This window comes from Eleutherodactylus coqui, chromosome 8 (assembly GCF_035609145.1).
Source record: "Eleutherodactylus coqui strain aEleCoq1 chromosome 8, aEleCoq1.hap1, whole genome shotgun sequence".
NCBI classification, from domain to species: domain Eukaryota; kingdom Metazoa; phylum Chordata; class Amphibia; order Anura; family Eleutherodactylidae; genus Eleutherodactylus; species Eleutherodactylus coqui.
In genome coordinates this window covers 3,739,684-3,753,629 of record NC_089844.1, presented here as the reverse complement: position 1 = coordinate 3,753,629, position 13,946 = coordinate 3,739,684, and the positions used below count along the sequence as shown (strand labels likewise).

General features: G+C 49.3%; 1 protein-coding gene across 1 annotated transcript in view; it reads left to right on the top strand.

Annotated features, from left to right (window-relative positions):
• The first annotated feature begins 834 nt into the window (after positions 1-834).
• The window catches only part of LOC136577425 (CD5 antigen-like), a 216,215-nt gene continuing 203,103 nt past the window's right edge, over positions 835-13,946 (top strand). The window contains exons 1-2 of the mRNA XM_066577321.1: positions 835-877; positions 953-1,264. Coding sequence (XP_066433418.1) covers positions 835-877; positions 953-1,264 — 355 coding nt within the window. The remainder of the gene's footprint in view (positions 878-952; positions 1,265-13,946) is intronic.

Below are 13,946 nucleotides of genomic sequence, written 5' to 3'. Positions count from 1 at the left end.
TGCAAGGGCGCTGATCGCCGCCATGAAAAGAAAAACAATATTTTAAGGGCCAGTTATTATGTTACGGCACTCTGCCCCCCGAGCGCCAAGTGGGGGTGCCCTGATCTCCCGCACCCCCACTGTCCCTGCCTACTTGCCTCGGCCCTGGCTAACCCCAGGCGGACAACTGGACGGCGGTCCCTGCCCTGGCGACTGACAAGAAGAGATCTACCTAATGGGGGGGAACAGAGTGCCGACAGAGGAGGCAGATGGAACCAACCAACAAAACTTACTAGGCTGGAGATGGAGCTCACAGGAAAACTGGCAGGATGCTGGATAGCAACTAGTGCTGCCTGAGCCAGACTAGATTAGATTAGAGGCTAACAGAACCAACCAGAACAGATGGGGGAATAGGGAACCAAAGGGAGCTGACCGGCAACTAGGGACTGGCTGAGGATAACCGCAGACAGACTGGCTAGGTGCATGCAGAACCAATAACTGGCAGTGAGCTCAGTTCACTGCCAGTCTTTTAACCACAAGGTTCCGCCCAGGGGCGGAGAGTGGGAGGAGGCAACTCCACCCACTGCTGTATAAGAAGCACAGAGGAGTGCGGGCGGCACCCTACGGGCGGGCACGCCCACGCCACCGCCCACTGGCCAACCCAAGCTGCTGGGATGACCTCGACACAGGGCTCCAGGCTGCTGGAGCCGACGCCGGAGCGACGCGCGCCGACCGCGGGACCCCGTGCCACACTGTATGGTAACACATGTGATGCAGAATCTACCAGATCCACCAGCTGCCCCATCTCATTCTGGCTCATAGAGAGGGACCCCGAGGACTAGTCACCCCTCTAAGATGTGCATTGTGATTAATAGGCATATGGAGAGGGGGCGTCATGGTGAGACAAGCGCTGTTATACTAGTATTTCCTTATATTCATGGATTTTTATATTCATTTCTGTTTATTTTCACAGTTCCAGTGAGACTTTATGGAGGAAACACTGAATGTGAAGGATTAGTGGAAGTGAGATATAAAGGAGAATGGATGGCAGTGCAATATTACATAAGCTACAGCGAAAGCATTGCTAATCTAGTTTGTAGAGAGCTGGGATGTAACACTGCAAATGTACAACATCGTGGGACCACAGGGGAGATATTTGTGGATGATTACAGGAGGAGCTTGGATCTAAAATGTATAGGAAGAGAGTCATCCTTGTCACGGTGTCATCATTCTATACAGGATGGTCTATATCCTTCTGCATCTCTGATGGGCGTGCTATGTTCAGGTAAGAGATGTTTCTTTTCTCTCCACACATCACACACCGCACTGGATACAGCATCATACCTGACAACCTGTACAATAACTGCACCGACAACTGCTGAGAGAATGACACTAAATATCAACCTGCAGCAGCTTCATCCACAGACAATTTCTATCAGCTATCAGTCCTATCATGAAGGAATATTATACTAATGAAATGGAGCCCTCTGTGTACATGTCTGTGTGGATGATGGGACTTGTAGTTCTGGGTATGAGATGTGTTGGAGCAGGTGAGATCTGCTGGTGATGAGATGCCAATTGCTCCGTTATAAGCTCTATAAATGGTGACCCTATTACTGTAGTCCATCTGTCACATACATTGTGGTAAGTCACAATTATCAGGTGCACATATCAGTTGGCTTTATGGCCAGACTGCCCATCTGGTAATTCTGGTAAATACTACATGGCCTCGTGTCCACCGTGGGCCGCCTGCTCTATCAGTAACCATGGTGGTGAAGGACCTGTGATGATATAATCATGTGACCGGTACATGAACACAGAGCTCAGCAGTACTGAGGAATGATGGTGGTGAAGGACCTGTGATGATATAATCATGTGACCGGTACATGAACACAGAGCTCAGCAGTACTGAGGATAGATGGTGGTGAAGGACCTGTGATGATATAATCATGTGACCAGTACATGAACAAAGAGCTCAGCAGTACTGAGGAATGATGGTGGTGAAGGACCAGTGATGATATAATCATGTGACCAGTACATGAACACAGAGCTCAGCAGTACTGAGGATAGATGGTGGTGAAGGACCTGTGATGATTAGAGATGAGCGAACGTACTCGTCCGAGCTTGATGCTCGGGCGAATATTAGCGTGTTCGGGATGCTCGTTACTCGTAACGAGTACCACGCGATGTTCGGGTTACTTTCAGTTTCCTCTCTGAGACGTTAGCGCGCTTTCCTGGCCAATTGAAAGACAGGGAAGGCATTACAACTTCCCCCTGTGACGTTCAAGCCCTATACCACCCCCCTGCTGTGAGTGGCTGGGGCGATCAGATGTCACCCGAGTATAAAAGTCGGCCCCTTCCGCGGCTCGCCTCAGATGCCTTGTGACTGAGTTAGCTGAGGGAAAGTGCTGCTGCTGGTGCTGCTGTAGGGAGAGTGTTAGGAGTGAGTGTAGGCTTCAAGAACCCCAACGGTCCTTCTCAGGGCCACATCTATCCGTGTGCAGTACTGTGGAGGGTGCTGTTAGCAGTGTTGCACAATTTTTTTTTTTTTTTCAAAATCGGCTGTCTGCAGAGCATTGCGCCCTGCAGTAATAGTCCAGGGACAAAAGTGGTGGTTAGGCAGGGAGAGTGTTAGGAGTGAGTGTAGGCTTCAAGAACCCCAACGGTCCTTCTTAGGGCCACATTTAACCGTGTGCAGTACTGTGCAGGCTGCTGTTAGCAGTGTTGCATTTTTTTTTTTTTTCAAAATCGGCTGTGCATAGCATTGCGCCCTGCAGTAATACTACAGGGACAGAATTGTGTAGGCAGGGCCAGAAGACATATATTATTGATTGAATATAGTCAGTGGGCCTTTTCTTTTTAAAAAAAGGGAAAAATTCTATGTGCCCTGCCTCTGTCAGTCCTCAGCGTTCTGTGTACGTGTGTGGTGGGTGGAGATAGTAAACAAATCATACGCAGCCAGCTACGTTTAACAGCAGGCTTGCGCCAATTTATTTCCTGCCTTCCTGGGAAAAATCACCGCTCTGCTGCACTTCATATAACTGCATTTCTGTGGAACAGATTTCTTATCTGATTGAATATAGTCAGTGGGCCTTTTCTTTTTAAAAAAAGGGAAAAATTCTATGTGCCCTGCCTCTGTCAGTCCTCAGCATTCTGTGTACGTGTGTGGTGGGTGGAGATAGTAAAAAATTCATACGCAACCAGCTACGTTTAACAGCAGGCTTGCGCCACTTTCTTTCCTGCCTGTGAAATTCCTTGCTCAGCTGTAGTTAATAACTCTGCAACACTAAAGTTATGTGACACATTTGCAGGGGCACAACACAGTTATTAAACTTATTATTCATTGAATAGACGCAGTGGGCCTTTCCTTTTAAAAAAAAGGGAAAAAAGTATATTTGGCCTGCAGGCTTGCGCCAATTTATTTCCTGCCTAGGAAATCAAATCACTGGTAATACAGCATGCTGAGGGGTAGGGGTAGGCCTAGAGGACGTGGACGCGGCCGACGACGCGGAGGGCCAAGTGAGGGTGTGGGCACAGGCCGAACTCCTGATCCAGGTGTATCGCAGCCAACTGCTGCGCGATTAGGAGAGAGGCACGTTTCTGGCGTCCCCACATTCATCGCCCAATTAATGGGTCCACGCGGGAGACCGCTATTAGAAAATGAGCAGTGTGAGCAGGTCCTGTCGTGGATGGCAGAAAGTGCTTCGAGCAACCTATCGTCCACCCACAGTTCTGCGCCGTCCACTGCTGCAAATCCGAATCCTCTGTCTGCTGCTCCTCCTTCCTCCCAGCCTCCTCACTCCACTACAATGACACATGCTCAGGAGCGGGAAGACTCCCAGGAACTGTTCTCGGGCCCCTGCCCAGATTGGGCAGCAGTGGTTCCTCTCCCACCAGAGGAGTTTATCGTCACTGATGCCCAACCATTGGAAAGTTCCCGGGGTTCGGGGGATGAGGCTGGGGACTTCCGGCAACTGTCTCAAGACCTTTCAGTGGGTGAGGAGGACGATGACGATGAGACACAGTTGTCTATCGGTGAGGTAGTAGTAAGGGCAGTATGTCCGAGGGAGGAGCGCACAGAGGATTCTGAGGAAGAGCAGCAGGACGATGAGGTGACTGACCCCACCTGGTTTGCAACGCCTACTCAGGACAGGTCTTCAGAGGGGGAGGCAGCAGGGCAGGTTGCAAGAGGCAGTGCGGTGGCCAGGGGTAGAGGCAGGGCCAGACCGAATAATCCACCAACTGTTTCCCAAAGCGCACCCTCGCGCCATGCCACCCTGCAGAGGCCAAGGTGCTCTAAGGTCTGGCAGTTTTTCACAGAGACGCCTGACGACCGACGAACAGTGGTGTGCAACCTTTGTCGCGCCAAGATCAGCCGGGGAGCCACCACCAACAGCCTCACCACCACCAGCATGCGCAGACATATGATGGCCAAGCACCCCACAAGGTGGGACGAAGCCCGTTCACCGCCTCCGGTTTGCACCGCTGCCTCTCCCCCTGTGCCCCAACCTGCCACTGAGATCCAACCCCCCTCTGAGGACACAGGCACTACCGTCTCCTGGCCTGCATCCACACCCTCACCTCCGCTGTCCTCGGCCCAATCCAGCAATGTCTCGCACCGCACCGTTCAGCCGTCGCTAGCGCAAGTGTTTGAGCGCAAGCGCAAGTACGCCGCCACGCACCCGCACACTCAAGCGTTAACGGTCCACATAGCCAAATTTATCAGCCTTGAGATGCTGCCGTATAGGGTTGTGGAAACGGAGTCCTTCAAAAGTACGATGGCGGCCCCGCGCTACTCAGTTCCCAATCGCCACTACTTTTCCCGATGTGCCGTCCCAGCCCTGCATGACCATGTCTCCCGCAACATTGTACGCGCCCTCACCAACGCAGTTACTGCCAAGGTCCACTTAACAACGGACACGTGGACAAGCACAGGCGGGCAGGGCCACTACGTCTCCCTGACGGCACATTGGGTGAATTTAGTGGAGGCTGGGACAGAGTCAGAGCCGGGGACCGCTCACGTCCTACCCACCCCCAGAATTGCGGGCCCCAGCTCGGTGGTGGTATCTGCGGCGGTGTATGCTTCCTCCACTAAAGCACCCTCCTCCTCCTCCTCCAACGCAACCTCTGTCTCGCAATCAAACGGCCGTTGTCACACACGACCATGCCCGGTTGGAGGCTCAGCAGCGCGTCGCCAGCAGTCGGTGTCGCGTGTCGTGGCAGCACAGCGGTGGGCAAGCGTCAGCAGGCCGTGCTGAAACTACTCAGCTTAGGAGATAAGAGGCACACGGCCCACGAACTGCTGCAGGGTCTGACAGAGCAGACCGACCGCTGGCTTGCGCCGCTGAGCCTCCAAACGGGCATGGTCGTGTGTGACAACGGCCGTAACCTGGTGGCGGCTCTGCAGCTCGGCAGCCTCACGCACGTGCCATGCCTGGCCCACGTCTTTAATTTGGTGGTTCAGCGCTTTCTGAAAAGCTAGCCACGCTTGTCAGACCTGCTCGTAAAGGTGCGCCGGCTGTGCGCACATTTCCGCAAGTCCCACACGGACGCTGCCACCCTGCAGACACTGCAACATCGGTTTAATCTGCCAGTGCACCGACTGCTGTGCGACGTGCCCACACGGTGGAACTCTACGCTCCACATGTTGGCCAGGCTCTATGAGCAGCGTAGAGCTATAGTGGAATACCAACTCCAACATGGGCGGCGCAGTGGGAGTCAGCCTCCTCAATTATTTACAGAAGAGTGGGCCTTGTTGGCAGACATCTGCCAGGTCCTTCGAAACTTTGAGCAGTCTACCCAGGTGGTGAGCGGCGATGCTGCAATCATTAGCGTCACCATTCCTCTGCTATGCCTCTTGAGAAGTTCCCTGCAAACCATAAAGGCAGCCGCTTTGCGCTCGGAAACAGAGTCGGGGGAAGACAGCATGTCGCTGGATAGTCAGAGCACCCTCCTGTCTATATCTCAGCGCGTTCAGGAGGAGGAGGAGGAGCATGAGGAGGATGAGCAGGAGGGGGAAGAGACAGCTTGGCCCACTGCTGACGGTACCCATGCTGCTTGCCTGTCATCATTTCAGCATGTATGGGAGGAGGAGGAGGATCCTGAAAGTGATCTTCCTAGTGAGGACAGCCATGTGTTGCATACAGGTACCCTGGCACACATGGCTGACTTCATGTTAGGATGCCTTTCTCGTGACCCTCGCGTTACACGCATTCTGGCCACTACAGATTACTGGGTGTACATACTGCTCAACCCACGCTATAAGGAGAACCTTCCCACTCTCATTCCCGAAGAGGAAAGGGGTTCGAGAGTGTTGCTATACCACAGGACCCTTGCGGACAAGCTGATGGTAAAATTCCCACCTGACAGCCCTAGTGGCAGAAGGCGCAGTTCCGAGGGCCAGATAGCAGGGGAGGTGCGGAGATCGAGCAGCATGTACAGCCCAGGCAGTGCAACAGTCTTTAAGGGCCTGGACAGCTTTATGGCTCCCCAGCAAGACTGTGTCACCGCTCCCCAGTCAAGGCTGAGTCGGCGGGAGCACTGAAAAAGGATGGTGAGGGAGTACGTAGCCGATCGCACGACCGTCCTCCGTGACGCCTCTGCCACCTACAACTACTGGGTGTCGAAGCTGGACACGTGGCCTGAACTAGCGCCGTATGCCCTGGAGGTGCTTGCTTGTCCTGCGGCTAGCGTCTTGTCGGAGAGGGTGTTTAGTGCGGCTGGGGGAATCATCACAGATAAGCGTACCCGCCTGTCAACCGACAGTGCCGACAGGCTAACACTCATCAAGATGAACAAAGCCTGGATTTCCCCAGACTTCTCTTCTCCACCAGCGGACAGCAGCGATACCTAAGCAATACGTAGGCTGCACCCGCGGATGGAAGCATCGTTCTCTCTCACCATCCAAAACGGGGACATTTCTGCTTCATCAATCTGTGTCTAATATTCCTCCTCCTCCTCCTGCTCCTCCTCCTGAAACCTCACGTAATCACGCTGAACGTGCAATTTTTCTTAGGGCCACAAGGCTCAGTCATATAATTTTTCTAAAAAATTTTTATACGTTTCAATGCTCTTAAAAGCGTTGGAACTTTAACTTGAACCAATTTTTCGTTAAACTGGGCTGCCTCCAGGCCTAGTTACCACTTAAGCCACATTAACCAAAGCGATTAATGGGTTTCACCTGCCATCTTGGCTGGGCATGGGCAATTTTTACTGAGGTACATTAGTACTGTTGGTACACCAATTTTTTTGGGCACTCACCTACAGTGTAATCATAGCAATTTCTATGTTCTTCGCCTGCACTCATGGTACAGAAAGGTGTGTGGGGTTAGCCTACACTTTAGCTACATAAATGTAACTTGGGCCTTGTCTATACTGCAGCTACTGAAATGGAACGAAGACTGCGCTCCCACTATACTGCTGCTTCGGAATTGTTACTGGGGCCTGTCTTGAGTGCTACTATTACTGAAATGGAACTAATACTGTGCTCCCCCTATAATGCTGCTAGTGATATGTTAGTGGGGCCTGTCCTAATGCTACGGCTGAAATGTTACTAATTATAGGCTCTGCCTATACCGCTGCTAATGGTATGTCTCTGGAGTGTGGAAACAGAGGCTTCCCAAAGACATGATGGCGGCGAGGCCATTTCCCACCAACGCTGTTACTGTTAAGGTGCATATAACCACGGACACATGTAGAGGACACATAGTGCCTCAAAAACATCCACCGCCACAGCCCACTTAATCCTGGCCACATTCCGAAAACCAACAAAATAAAACCACGCTACTAGGTCCGCAGTCACCACCACATTACCACCAACGCGGTTACTGTAAAGGTACATATTACCAGTCAGACTGGGGCATGCAGTGTTGGCCGAAGCCCACCTGCATTAAGCACAACATTACTACCTCAGCTGTGTTGGGCAATGCAATGGGATATTTTTATGTACCGCCGGTGGCTTCCTGGCACCCACCCATACTGTGGGTCCACAGAGAATTATAAATGCATCTGTTTCCACTTCTAAAGAACCCCAGTCAGACTGGGGCATGCAGTGTGGGCCGAAGCCCACCTGCAATAAGCACAACATTACTACCTCAGCTGTGTTGGGCAATGCAATGGGATATTTTTATATACCGCCGGTGGGTTCCAGGGAGCCACCCATGATGTCTGTCCACAGGGACTTCACAATAGGGAGTTGTACCTGCCTGTGTCTATGAATTAAAAAGCCAGGTCTGACTGGGGCATGCAGACACCTTGACAGACTGAATAGTGTGTGGCACATAGGTTCCCCATTGCTATGCCCACGTGTGCAGCTCTTGATGGCGGTGGCACAGGATTATATTTCTCATTGCTTCTGTACAGCATTGTGGGCTATCGCCCCACCCCTTTTAAAGAGGGTCGCTGCCTAGCCGTGCCAACCCTCTGCAGTGTGTGCCTGCTTTTCCTCTGGCAGACGCACTTTTATAAATAGACATGAGGGTGGCGTGTCATGAGGGAAGCTGAAGGCTGCGCAGGGACAGTTTGGTGTGCGCTGTGGACACTGCGTCGTGCAGGGGGGGGGGGGGGGGTTGGGCAGCATGTAACGCAGGAGAAGTGGCAGCGGAGTGTCATGCAGGCAGTGATTGTGCTTTGTTGGAGGTAGTGTGGTGCTTAGCTAAGGTATCCATTGCTAATGAGGGCTTTTCAGAAGTAAAAGTTGTTGGGAGGGGGGGGGGGCACTCTTGCCGGTATTGTGGCTTAATAGTGGGACCTGTGAACTTGAGATGCAGCCCAACATGTTGCCCCTCGCCTGCCCTACCCGTTGCTGTGTCGTTCCCATCACTTTCTTGAATTGCCCAGATTTTCACACATGAAAACCTTAGCGAGCATCGGCGAAATACAAAAATGCTCGGGTCGCCCATTGACTTCAATGGGGTTTGTTACTCGAAACGAACCCTCGAGCATCGCGATAATTTCATCCCGAGTAACGAGCACCCGAGCATTTTGGTGCTCGCTCATCTCTAGTGATGATATAATCATGTGACCGGTACATGAACACAGAGCTCAGCAGTACTGAGGATAGATGGTGGTGAAGGACCTGTGATGAATTAATCATGTGATCATGTACATGTGTATTTACTTTATTTATGACACTAGTAAAGCACATCATTATGTATAAACGTTTTATAGATGACGTCCTTTTAATCTGGAATGGGGAAATTGAGGATTTAAATCATTTTATTACTGGGATTAATCACAATGATTTTAATATTAAATTTACTAGTGTCATAAATAAAGTGGAAATAGTGTTTTTAGACTTACTTATTTCTTCTAGAAATGAGTCCATTAGCACTAGAACGCACTTTAAGCCAATGGACTGCAATAGCTACCTTAATTTCGGAAGCTGCCATAAAAAAAAGCTGGAAATTAAACATCCCATACGGGCAGTTTAAGAGGGTTAAGAGGAATTGTTCTTCACCTATTATGAACAGCAATCTAAGATCTTAATTACCCGTTTTCAGGAGAAAGGTTATCCAATGACCTTGATCAACTCGGCATACAATAAAAATTTACAGGAAAAACATTCTGAGAATGAAGATTGGATGGTCAGAGACGTGGTAATTCAACAAAAAGAAAAACCAACCATTGGCACTGGTTTTAATAATAAACATTTATTTATAGCTACATTTAATACACAACATAAAGAAATCGAAAAGACCCTTAAACATTGGCCAATCTTAAAACGGGACCCTTTTTTATGTGATGAAATTTTAGATACCCCAAAAGTAGTTTACCGTAAGAATAAGACCTTGCAGAATTTGTTGGCCCCCTCAAATCTGGATCGGTTGAGAACACCAACACAGGAGCATAATGGTTGTAATATTTTAGTGGGGGCATACAAATGTATGAGGGCTCGATGGAAATGTTTATCATTATGAGCCCATTATGGTGGATACTAACCTTTAATATTTTTAATAGCCAGTATTATTCATGCTGGAAGGAAACGCAAGTTACTCTCCACATTTAAGGTGAGAAAGTTAGTTACCCCGCGGCTATGTTAGACATTATGCCACCGCACTTCTTTTGGAACGCAGCGCTGCGGTCCACGAAGTACGGAACAACGTCGTTAGACACATCACATGATGTACTGAGATCACGTGTCACGCTCCTTTGGAGTGCACCGTTGCGTTCCATTCTCCGTTGAGCGCCGTAATTGGAAACACGCCCCGTGATGAGTCCATGGAACGCAGTATGCGTCCCGGAGCATAATGATGATGTATCTATTAGGGGCACGTCATAACTTGGCACCAAAGATGGCGCGTTACATCACAACAAACGGGACTCCCTCCTCCTCCCTTCCCCTTCTTTGGAAACGGTATGGAACTTGTTTACTCATTTATTTGCTATATGTAGTGTTGATAACCTGTTAAGATTTATGCTTGACAAAGGAGCTTATTGCGCCAAAACATGTTGCATTTATCACTACTATTTTTGTTTATTTACTGTGTTTGTTTTTTAAGAGGTGTGCTATCCCTCTTTTTCATAATGAAATAAACCTCCTTATTTATGATTGAGGTTTTTTTTTTTCCTTTTTTTTGGGGGCAATAGTCTAAGTAGCGCAGTGGCAACATTTTTCATTTCTTGAGAAACATCACAATTAATCACCTGCAGAATAACTTAAACTTGTGTCCAGATAGCATTCCCCACGACCACCATGCACTCTCAGGCTCCATGTCCGTGGCATCCCCGCGAATCTAATGCGCATGTGCAGGGATGTACCAACTGCGCACGTGTCAGGATCTTCATTGTGCATGCGTGGCGCCATTTTCTTGAAGTCCACATACAAGTGATACTGCAATAGGGGACACGAGGGATCAGAATATGTCCAAGCGCCCACTTATCACCAAAGTCACCACATAGTTGGCATATAACAAGAATATGGTGTTAACCTCAGCATGCACAGAAGGATACTCAATCCATAGGTCAATACAATAAATATTGTGTACAACTAAGTTATATTGTGAAGCCTAAAGGTAAATATAAATGTCATCTTCGATTTTGATTCCCATGATAAAATTTATGAGGGGCAACAAATATAGTGTACATAGTTCAACGAGTGTGGTAAATCACTCACACTGAATTGAATACAGACATGGACATACATGACTACAGATGAGCGAGCACCAAAATGATCGGGTGCTCGTTGCTCGAGTCGAGCTTTCCGCGATGCTCGAGGGTTCGTTTCGAGTAACGAACCCCATTGAAGTCAATGGGCGACTCGAGCATTTTTGTATATGACCCATGCTCCGCTAAGGTTTTCATTTGTGAAAATCTGGAAAACCTATGAAAAAGATGGAAAACGACACAGAAACGGATAGGGCAGGCGAGGGGCAACATGCAGGGCTGCATCTCAGGGTCCCAGGTCTCACTATTAAGCCACAATAGCAGCAAGAGTTGGCCCCCTCCCTCCTAACAATTTTTACTTCGAACAAACCCTGATTAGCAAGGCACACCTTAGCTAAGCACCACACTACCTCCAACCAAGCACAAGCACTGCCTGCATGACCCTCCGCTGCCTCTTCTCCTGGGTTACATGGTGCCCAACCCCCCCCCCCTGCATCACACAAGTGTCCCTGCACAGCCTTCAGCTGCCCTCATGCCACACGCTCACTTCATAGCCACACCACCCTCATGTCTATTTATAAGTGCGTCTGCCATGAGGAGGAACCGGAGGCACACACAGAGGGTTGGCAGGGCCTGGCAGCGACCCTCTTTAAAAGCGGAAGTGTGGGCGATAGCCTACAATGCTGTAGAGCATCGATGTGAAATGGACGTTCGATCTTCATTCCAATCCTGTGCCACCTCCGTCAGGAGCTGCAAACATGGGCATAAAGGGGACTCTTTTGCCAGCCCAGCACTTCTACACATCTCCACAATGCAGCAATACTCGGTGTGGGAAGTATGTGAGCGGGCCCTGGGTCAGACTCTGTCCCAGCAAACACCTTATGTGGCCCAAGGTGCTGCGAGTGACATAGCAATGCGGACTCCATGTGTCCACACACTACTCATTCTGTTTGGGTGTCGGATATCTCGTCGACAACGCAAGGGGTAAACCATCTGCACTCTGCACCCTACCCAAGTCTGTCAGTGTTTTGGGGACAGACAGGTAAAAACCCTCAATGGGAAGTCTGTGTGCATCCACAGCATGGGTGGCTAGCAGGAACCCACAGATTGTACATAAAGAAATCCCATTCCAGTGCCACGGATAAGTGGGGTAATGTGTGCCAGGCAGGTACAACACCGCTATGGGAAGTATGTGTGCACCCACAGCATGGGTGGCTTCCAGGAACCTATAGACGGTACATAAAGAAATCCCATTGCAGTGCTCCGGATAGCTAGGGTAACGTGGGAGAAAACACATGTTGGCTTCGGCCCACACTCCATGCCCTAGTCAGTCTGTTTTTTTTTTCTTTTGGCCAGATAGGTAGAACATCGCAATGGGAAGACTTAGTGCACCCATAGTATACACAGACCCATGTAAGATTCCTGTAGCAAAGCTATAAGCTGACCCCAGTAACAGTTATCTTGCAGAAGTCTAGGGAAACCCCAGTAACATTTCATTAGCAGAAGTATAGGCAGACCCCTGTATCATTTCTGTAGCAGAAGTATAGGCAGACCCCTGTAACATTCCTGTAGCAGAAGTATAGGCAGACCCCTGTATCATTTCTGTAGCAGAAGTATCAGCAGACCCTTGTAACATTTTAGTAGCAGAAGAATATGCCGACCCCCTAGTAACATTTCAGTAGCAGCAGTATTGCCAGATCCCTGTAACATTTCAGTAGCAGCAGTATAGGCAGACCCCTGTAATATTTCAGTAGCATCAGTATAGGCAGAGCCCAGTATTTGTAACATTTCAGTAGTAACAGTATAAACAGACCCCAGTAACATTTGTGTTGCAGCAGTACAGGCAGACCCCTGTAACATTTGTGTTGCAGCAGTACAGGCAGACCCCTATAACATTTCAGTAGCAGGAGTATAGACAGACCCCTGTAACATTTCAATAGCAGCAGTATAGGCAGAGCCCAGTATTAGTAACATTTCAGTAGTAACAGTATAGAAAGACGCCAGTAACATTTCTGTCGCAGCAGTATAAGCAGGCCCATGTAACGTTTATGTAGCAGAAGCATAGGCAGACCCCAGTACCAATTTTGTAGCAGAAGTATACGCAGACCCCTGTAACATTTCTGTAGTAACAGTATAGACAGATCCCAGTAACATTTGTGTCGCAGCAGTATAGGCAGACCCCTGTAACATTTCAGTATCAGCAGTATAGGCAGAGCCCACTATTAGTAACATTTCAGTAGTAACAGTATAGAAAGACCCCTGTAACATTTCTGTAGCAGAAGTATATGCAGACCCCAGTAACATCCTTGTGGGAGCAGTATAGGCAGACCCCTGTAACATTTACGTGGCAGCAGTATTAGCAGACCCCAGTAACATTTTTGTTGCAGAAGTATACGCAGACCCCAGTAACATCCTTGTGGCAGCAGTATAGGCACACCCTAGTAACATCCTTGTGGCAGCAGTATAGACAGACCCTTGTAACATCCTTGTGGCAGCAGTATAGGCAGACCCCTGTAAAATTTACGTGGCAGCAGTATAGGCAGACCCCTGTAACTTTCTTGCAGCAGAAGTATATGCAGGCAGACCCCAGTAAAAGTTCTGTAGTAATAGTATAGGCCAACCTCTGAAACATTGGGGAACCATGAGCGTAGGTGAAGGCCGAAAAAATTAGATGGATAAGACTGTAGGTGTGGGCCCGAGAAATAAGTGTACCAATAGTACAAGTTTACCTCTGAAAAATGTATCAACCGAGAGGGCAAGTGAAACCCATAAATATTTTTTTGTAAGATTCAGCTCGCTGTTGCTTAATTTGTAGCAGAGCGAGGAGGCAGCCCTGTTGAAAAAATAGGGTCAGGTTAAAGTAT